The sequence below is a fragment of the Tupaia chinensis genome, unplaced genomic scaffold (genome assembly GCF_000334495.1).
Source record: "Tupaia chinensis unplaced genomic scaffold, TupChi_1.0 Scaffold000030_1, whole genome shotgun sequence".
Taxonomy (NCBI): Eukaryota; Metazoa; Chordata; class Mammalia; order Scandentia; family Tupaiidae; genus Tupaia; species Tupaia belangeri.
The window spans coordinates 1,201,524-1,210,362 of NW_006159460.1; the positions used below are offsets into that span (position 1 = coordinate 1,201,524).

At 51.5% G+C, this 8,839-nt stretch overlaps 1 protein-coding gene across 2 annotated transcripts in view; it reads left to right on the forward strand.

The window, feature by feature from the left end:
* AGAP1 (ArfGAP with GTPase domain, ankyrin repeat and PH domain 1) overlaps nt 1-8,839 on the forward strand; it is a 416,041-nt gene that overhangs the window by 321,991 nt on the left and 85,211 nt on the right. For both annotated transcript variants that reach the window (XM_014587443.1, XM_014587441.1), the window contains 2 exons: nt 437-591; nt 5,935-6,025. In XM_014587443.1, coding sequence (XP_014442929.1) covers nt 437-591; nt 5,935-6,025 — 246 coding nt within the window. The remainder of the gene's footprint in view (nt 1-436; nt 592-5,934; nt 6,026-8,839) is intronic.

Genomic DNA, 8,839 nt, shown 5'->3' on the forward strand with positions numbered 1-8,839 from the left:
ATTCCTCTTTGTCCTGGTGTCCCGATGGACCCGTGCACAGGTGCTTGTGTAGGATTAGAACCGCGCCCCCGATCAGTAGTGCTGACTGAACTTTCATCCTGCAGACACGGGTGCCAGGGAGTTACGACGTTCTTTTCCTACGTTGCTTTGTCGGGGCCCAGCACGGAGATGTGGACGTCACACACTGTCCTCGTTCTCCTCACACCCTGAGTGTGGACTGAAATCTTGCTAAGCCGTGTTGGCTTTAGGAGCCCGGTCTGGAGTGTGGGGAGGTGCGTGGACCCAGTTCCCCACGGCCGCAGCAGTCTGTTCCTGTGCGCCACCAGCCCCCCCACCCCCGCAGGGGTGATTGAACCGGAGGCACTGTGAGGACAGAGGACGGTAGAGGGGCTCCTCTCCTGAAAGCTCACTCTTCATCCTTGCCACTCTGTTTCAGAGCAAGAAGAAAACTTTGAGTTTATCATCGTGTCCCTCACTGGCCAGACATGGCACTTTGAAGCCACCACCTATGAAGAGCGAGATGCCTGGGTCCAAGCCATCGAGAGCCAGATCCTGGCCAGCTTACAATCTTGTGAGAGCAGCAAGAACAAGGTAAGGCCCCCTGCAGGCCGCCCCGGCCGAGGCTGCCAGTCCCTAGAGGGGGACGGCGACCCAGGAACGGCCCCGGCGGGGGGGCATCAGGTGTGTGTGTGACGAGACCAGGTCATCTTTGAGAGCAGAGAGGTAAGGGGAGGAGACAAGACACTGCCCGTGTGCAGCAGGTGTCGTAAGTCGGGGTCCTCTCCCGACCACGCGCACAGGGCGGGACAGCGAGTGTACACCCGGCTCCCCGCTGATCCCACGTGGACTCCACTCCCCCGGTGCTGTGATGTGGGAATGCTGGGGTTCGCGGTCAGGACATGTTGGTGAGGAGAACCTGCAAACGTGACAAGTAACTGCACAGCCTTCTAAGTAAAGGCGGTTTATTCTCCATTCCCTGCTGCAGGATGTATTTGAATAGAGTGTGTTTATTAAACACTTCCTCCAAAGATGGTTTCATTAGCACCCTAGCCACTTTGTTCAAGAAAGGGTTATATTTCATTCTTTCAAATATAAAAGGCAAGTCCTGCCTAATGAAAATGTTGTATTTTTCTTCAGCTAAGAGGTAGAACAGAAAAGTATTAACTTGCCTTTAAGTTAGTGACATTGGGTCCGATGTAAATATAAGAAAGTAAAACCTCAATTTTTGCATAAAATGCAAGGGAGAAACCACTCATCTTTTCCTGGAGGTGGTGGAATGTTCTGGACTCCTGTGGCTTCCGTGTCCACAGTTACTTTCGTTTGGGGCACAGAGCACTCAGGGATGAGGTCAGGCAGAAACGTGCACTGTCCAGCCTTGTCAATGTCCCGCGTGCCAGTCCGTGGCCAGGTGGGGGACCACCTCCTGTGAGGGGCCTGAATGGAAAGTGGACGAACATATGTGAGCACACAGGGACTTTGGGAAGATAGAATGTGTGTTTTCTAAACTGCTGGGAAAGCCTGCTGTGCGTGTAATTCTATAATTCAAAGTGATTCTCTTGCAATTGCTTAGCCAAAGAAAAGGTTTTAACCTGCATTTTCCTGGCTACTGCCCTGAAATATTCTCTATGCAGAAGTCATTTGTCCCACCCACAATTTCCTCAGTTTCACTGTTTTAATGCTTGGGTGTTTTTAACCTCTTCGGACTCTTCGGAGAGCACTTTGATTTTCAAACTGTGATCCGCAGGAAGGAAGGGAGAGGACATTCTCCACCGGCCCTCAGTCCCACTCGGCACCATTCACAGAAATTTCTGCCGGTGATTTATGTCCGGCTTTGTCATTAAGAAGAGTCTGTCTTTCAGAAAGATAGAGTGTCTTATTTTATTACCCTCTTTAACCAGGGTAAACCAGACCACAGTCATTATTATTATAATGTAATTTGCTTCCCTTTTTTAAAGATGTTTTATACCCAAGGTGGGGAGAACCACTGTCTTTCATTCCGAGCACTCCAGCTTCACTGGGTCACGTCCACACGTAGCCACGGTGTGACTCCCCACGAGAGTGCAAGGTGCTGGGGTCTCCCCCTGGGCGAGCACAAGGCGCTCACTGCAGAGCCGTAGCGGGAGGCGCTGTTCCTGGGGGGCCGTTCTCCAGGTGCCGAGGAAAGTCAGTCTCGTGCCAGATTCGGCATCCGTGCCACCTCCCCCTTACATGGGAGGTCAGGACAGCTCTCCGCTCACCTCGGATCATGCAGATAGCAGCCTTTGAGTGCTGCCCCTGCTCTCATCGACGAGCGGCTCTCGGAGGTGTGCCTGAGAGAAGGCAGGCTCACACCTGGGCCCCTGCACACCTGCGAGCAGGCCTGAGTGGGGGAGGCACAGACCCCAGTGAGCCTGAGCTCTGTGGGGCTTCAGCTGCTTCGGGACGCACCGTTCAGAGTTGGCAGCAGGTGTAGACATTATCAGACCACTGTATGACCAACCAGAGAAGTTACAGAGGTACACAGAGAGACAGACAGACACATCCGTGTATGTGAGTGTGAGTGTGTGTGTGTGTGTGTGTGTGAGAGAGAGAGAGCGTGTGTACGCACGTGTGCTTTCCAGATGCCAATGTGACTTGTTAAACAAGTTTAAATATTTGGATATCCAACCAAAGGGTAAAACCCAGTGATATGCAGTGCCAGTCAGACAGTAGTAATTCATAACCTACACTTCACTCTTAGGTAATAAACAATGAATTGGTTCAATTCATAGGGAATTCTTAAACAGAAATCAAGCTTATTCTAAGTGTCCTCCGAAATTAACCTGTTTTAGCTTTGAGCATAACATTACATGCATCTATAATGAGTAAGCCTTAACATTTTTACACACTGGGTCAGCCAGGTGGCTGGTGGTTAAGGCCGCTGGATCCCACGTGGCCAAATGTGTGGTTCACGTCCCGGACCTGGCGGCTTGTCCGTCAGGGAGAGTGACCCACCAGCCCACCAAGTGGGCATGTACACAAGTGTCCAGAATCCCAAGAGGAGAATGGAAGAGAAGGAATCATGGTGTGGCCATGCCCTGGGAGGTGATTTCTCCTTTCCCTCTCTTTCTGGATCTCTCTGGTGAGTGCATGCGCCCTATAGCAAAAAAACAAAACAAAACAAATTACATCTCTTGTGGGGGGCTCAGGAAAAAAGACTAACAGACAAAAAAATGCCTGTAGATGAAGGAGAGAGTTTATGGAGTGCTAAACCGGAGAGAGGCAGAACCCAACGAATATATATGTCTCAGAAAAACTAGTGAAGCGGAACTCAGAGGTGCACAGCGGCACGTAGTGGCCGTTACCGAAGACGATGAATGTGTAATGCCCTCGGTTTGATCATCACACGCTGCATACATGCTTCGAGAAATCACAGTGTATCTCATAAAGATACGTGGCAATTAAATAAATTATAAATTAAATACGTTTTTTAAATTGTTCATATCCTTTCCCCTAGCACCTTATAACACCCAAGAGTTCATCCTTAGTAAATAACCACAGGAGTGGGAAGACTTAGCAGTCAGCCCGGCTTTCATAGAGCTGCACGTAGACAGAAAAGTACAGCCACCTGAGAGTCTAGTGTGTGTGTGTGTGTGTGTGTGAGAGAGAGAGAGCGTGTGTACGCACGTGTGCTTTCCAGATGCCAATGTGACTTGTTAAACAAGTTTAAATATTTGGATATCCAACCAAAGGGTAAAACCCAGTGATATGCAGTGCCAGTCAGACAGTAGTAATTCATAACCTACACTTCACTCTTAGGTAATAAACAATGAATTGGTTCAATTCATAGGGAATTCTTAAACAGAAATCAAGCTTATTCTAAGTGTCCTCCGAAATTAACCTGTTTTAGCTTTGAGCATAACATTACATGCATCTATAATGAGTAAGCCTTAACATTTTTACACACTGGGTCAGCCAGGTGGCTGGTGGTTAAGGCCGCTGGATCCCACGTGGCCAAATGTGTGGTTCACGTCCCGGACCTGGCGGCTTGTCCGTCAGGGAGAGTGACCCACCAGCCCACCAAGTGGGCATGTACACAAGTGTCCAGAATCCCAAGAGGAGAATGGAAGAGAAGGAATCATGGTGTGGCCATGCCCTGGGAGGTGATTTCTCCTTTCCCTCTCTTTCTGAATCTCTCTGGTGAGTGCATGCGCCCTATAGCAAAAAACAAAACAAAACAAATTACATCTCTTGTGGGGGGCTCAGGAAAAAAGACTAACAGACAAAAAAATGCCTGTAAATGAAGGAGAGAGTTTATGGAGTGCTAAACCGGAGAGAGGCAGAACCCAACGAATATATATGTCTCAGAAAAACTAGTGAAGCGGAACTCAGAGGTGCACAGCGGCACGTAGTGGCCATTACCGAAGATGATGAATGTGTAATGCCCTTGGTTTGATCATCACACGCTGCATACATGCTTCGAGAAATCACAGTGTATCTCATAAAGATACGTGGCAATTAAATAAATTATAAATTAAATACGTTTTTTAAATTGTTCATATCCTTTCCCCTAGCACCTTATAACACCCAAGAGTTCATCCTTAGTAAATAACCACAGGAGTGGGAAGACTTAGCAGTCAGCCCGGCTTTCATAGAGCTGCACGTAGACAGAAAAGTACAGCCACCTGAGAGTCTTGACGGTCACGTGATAAGGAAGTCACCAGTGAGTGGAATACTACGCAGCCATTTAGAATGATGACATCGGAGCACATGCGATGGCATCAGTGGTGTCATTGGGCCACTAAGGCCGACCTCAGCGCATTTTCCGTTATCCTGGCTTTTCCAAGTCCATGCGTGTGCATGTATATGCTTAGGACAAGGCTCGAAGAATAGGTGTCAATGTTGGTTTGGCTGAACTGTGGGTGGTCATATTGCAGTTTATGAAATTTTATGTTCCTTTTCCCTCTTTATTTCCTGAACTTGCTGCCATAGCATGCATATTTAAAAGTCTTTTTTTTTTTGGTAGAGGTTTTTTCGCTATAGGATGCGTGCGCTCGCCAGACAGACAGAGAGAGACGTAGAGACAGAAAGCGAGAAATCACCCCCCAGGGGGGACGGTCACACCGCAATCCCTTCTCCTCCATTCTCCTCCTGGGATCCTGGGCACGCACGCACACGCGCCCGGCGTGAGTTCTAACCCACTGGGAGCAGGACGCGAACCGCGGTCAACTACGTGGGAGTCCAGCAACATAGCCATTACGCTAACTGCTGGTTCCCTAAAAGTCTTTTTTTAAAAGGCCATAAAGAATAAGTTTAAGCCCCCCGCTAGCCTCATAGCCCCCACCCCCATTCTGGGTGGTGACTTTGTTGCTGTAGCATCCAGGATAGTCTTCGAATAAAGAGTGGTTCTCCCAGCCACACGTGTGCTGTGGGCGGTGGTGACGAGGCGCCGTGACCCTGGGCTTACAGCCAGGACCCTGGGTGATTCTTTCTCACTCTGACCTTCGAACCAGGCAGACACGCCACGGTCAGCAGTCCCCGGTGGTGTGGAATGAGGCTCCCTCCATCACCCCCTTTCCTAAAGGCCCCAGAAGAGAACGGTTTCAGAGTTACCCTCGTCCTGTAGTAGCCCCGATCTGTTGGATCATCCCTGGCTGCTTTTGGTTTGTTTCCATGTTTAGTTTTTGTTACAAGGGCGTGTACACTCACCAGAGAGAGAGGGAGAGCGAGAAATCATCCCCAGTGGGGATGGCCACGCCACAGTCCTCCCGTTTCCTCTTGGGATTTTGGGCATGTGTGCCCAGTGTGATTTTCAAGCCACCGGATCTGGGACTTGAACCACACAGGGGGCCATACGGGTGGCATCCAGTGCTTTAACCTCCCTGCCGCCTGCTGGTCCACCCTGTGTTCTTAGCAGCTGTGGAAACTGTGCCAGGGTCCTTACGTCTTGCTTCTGTCTCTCTCCTCCATGCCCAGTCCCGGCTGACCAGCCAGAGCGAGGCCATGGCCCTGCAGTCGATCCGGAACATTCGCGGGAACTCCCACTGCGTGGACTGCGAGACCCAGAGTGAGTGGGGCAGGAGTGGGCTCTGGCACTCTGGTGGCATGGTGGCTGGGCTCACGTCCTGTCTGCCAGAGGATGGGGTAATGGTTGGCGGCCGTGAAGAACTGAGCTGTCAGTTCAGGTTTTGTTTCTTGATGCAGTGCTGCTCACGCGAGGGCCCTGCTGGCTACAGGCCGACCTGTCATCATCACTCCTGAGCCCCCGGGCGTGTCGCCCATGCCTCGGGCATCCCCAGGAACTTCCTACTCCCCATCCTATGCCTGACCCAAAGAAGGCCTTTCATTGAGTCAGTAGTCACTCGTGTAGTTGTTGTTTTCTTTAAAAAAAGTGTCAAACCAATTCATTCCTACCCAAAGAGTCGGGTTTTTGTTGTTCAGTTTCAAAATCATATGTGCTGGGGTTTGCCATCAAATGACGCCTTTTTTTTTTTTTTATCTTAAATTCAATACACACCAAAGCATTCGATTAAACTGACAGGGCTGGAACGTCAGCCTCGCGCCTCGCGGTAATGCGGCTCTCCTCCCTGCTTCCTGTTGTCCGGCAGCAAGAGCTTCCTTTTGAGAAAGCCGTTTTGTCGTTTACGTCCTTGGAGGTGGGGACTTGTTTCCAGGCCCTGACTCCCAGCCCAGGCAGTGCTGGGGACACTCTGAGTGTCTGTACTCGTGCTCTGCTGCTGTGTTGGGAAGAGAAGGAACTCCTGCTGGCAGTGGCACCAGCTGGGGCTCTGCTCGGCAGGACGTGGTTGGCGGTGGCCTCCTGGGGCCCAGAGCCCTGTGGGCTGGGGGAGCCCAGTGACCCCCAGGATACAGGGAGAAGGACTACTGGGCAAGCAGGATCTTCGTGACTCAAAGCAGACGTTGCGCGGGGCTCTGGCATTGGCAGATCTGAGCAGGCAGAGGGTGGAAGGTGGAAGGAGTCCTTGAGGGGGAAGGCCCACAGGGAAGGAGTTGGCTGGGTGTGTTTAGGGTCCGAGCAGCTGCTCAGACAGAGGACAGGCAAAGCCAGGGGGCGCCTCGGCGCTGACTGGAACACCTCCTTGCTCCACCTCCTTCAGTGGAGGGGTCCAGCCGGGGAACCGGGCAGATGGACATGGGTGGGCCTTTTCAGACAAACACAGACGAGGAGCAGGAGACCCAGGGTGCACTGTGGTTCCTCAGCCTGAGGAAAGGGGGCGCTAGCCTGGGGCTGCTGTAGGCAGAAGGGCAGGGAGGGCCTGGCATGGTTGGCAGGGAGGGGGGCGGCAGAGTCGCTCCTGGGTGAGGGAAGGGGTTTCCTCTTTGTTTCTTGAAGTCCTTCTTCAAGTGTCTGTTTTAATATTTAAATTTTACTTTCAAAACGTGGTAAAATGGAGTTCAAGAGAAGCAGTTTGTGTTGTCATCAAAACGTTTTTAAAGTAAAGCCTTTTGTTCTTTTATTTTTAAATTTTGCAGTAGGACTGTGTGCTCTGCAGAGCACGACGCACGGGAGGGTGTAGGGAAAAAAAAGCCCTCCTCCCGGGGCAGGGTTGCCTCCAGCCTCTTCACCATGTCTCCCTCTTGTCAGGGTTCTGGACGTGCATGAGTACGTGCCCGATGCTTCTCGATCCGGTGGGTCTGGGACTCACACCGTGTGGCTGTCCGTGCGGGATCCAGCCACGTTAAGCACCATGCCACCGCTGGCCCAGTACTTTTCTCTAAAAGCACAAAATCTGGGGATATTACAACAGCCACTGAGGGAAGCATCCACAGTCGTTTTCACTTCCATCTGGAGGTTCCAGTAAATGGACCGAGGCCGTGGCCTGCAGGACCATGGGATATGGCAGATCGGAGGTGACAGGGCCTTTCTGAGGTCAGTGCCAGTGAGAGGAGGGCAGGTGGGGGAGTGGGGGCGGGCTGCAGGGCAGGTGTCTGGAGAACCCACCTGCACAGGTAGACAGGGACAGCGGACAAGGCAGAGTCTGACGGTTCAGGAGGAGGAAGAGCTGGCAAACGTCTTCTGTCTGTGAATCCCCGTCTGTGTCAGCCTCGTGCCCGATGCTCGTGGTGCCATCTGCTTTCATTCTTGAACTCTAAGAGTTGGTGCTGCAATGGGCCCCATTTATATTTCTTTTTTTCTTTTCTTTTTTCTTTTTTTAGGTTTTTGCCATAGGGCACATGCACTCTCCAGAGAGCAACAGCAAGAGGGAAAGTTAGGAAACTCTGCGGGGGGCGGGGGGGTGGCCATGTGCAATCCCTTCCCCTTCAGTCTCCTCTCGGGATTCTGGGCACACATATGCACGCGCTTGGCATGATTTTTAAGCCATGAGTTCCAGGACTCAAACCGTGGTCAGCACCTTGACCTCCACACCACCTGCTCAACCCTATGTGGGCCCCGTTCCTTCCCCAGGGCAGGAAACGAAGAGTCTCAAGGGGCAAGTCCTTCATCCAAGTTCACAAAAACAGCAAACCGAAACACACTTTTTCAGACCAAAGACCTTGGAAGGATGGGAAGGGCTGAGATCAAGGACACAGATAGGCAGCACATGGGCACAGCCTCAAGTGAAAACACGCAGCTCTGGGGAAGGTGCTGGGAAGCCTGGTCCCTGCACAGATGGGGAAGTGGAGACACCTCAGAGGACAATCTGGAAATGTCTGCAAAAGCCTTGAAAGAGTGGACACCTTTGACTCCATCGCTAGCGAGATGAGCAAGGCGGGTCAGAGGTCTCACCCTGAAGACGTTCGTCACCGTGCTGTTTACGTGGCAAAAGTCAGAACCATCCGCAATGTCGGCGAGTGCTCGAGCGGTGAAGGGTGATGTTTCCCAGTGTGATCACGTGCTACTCTAGGAATTAAGGCATGT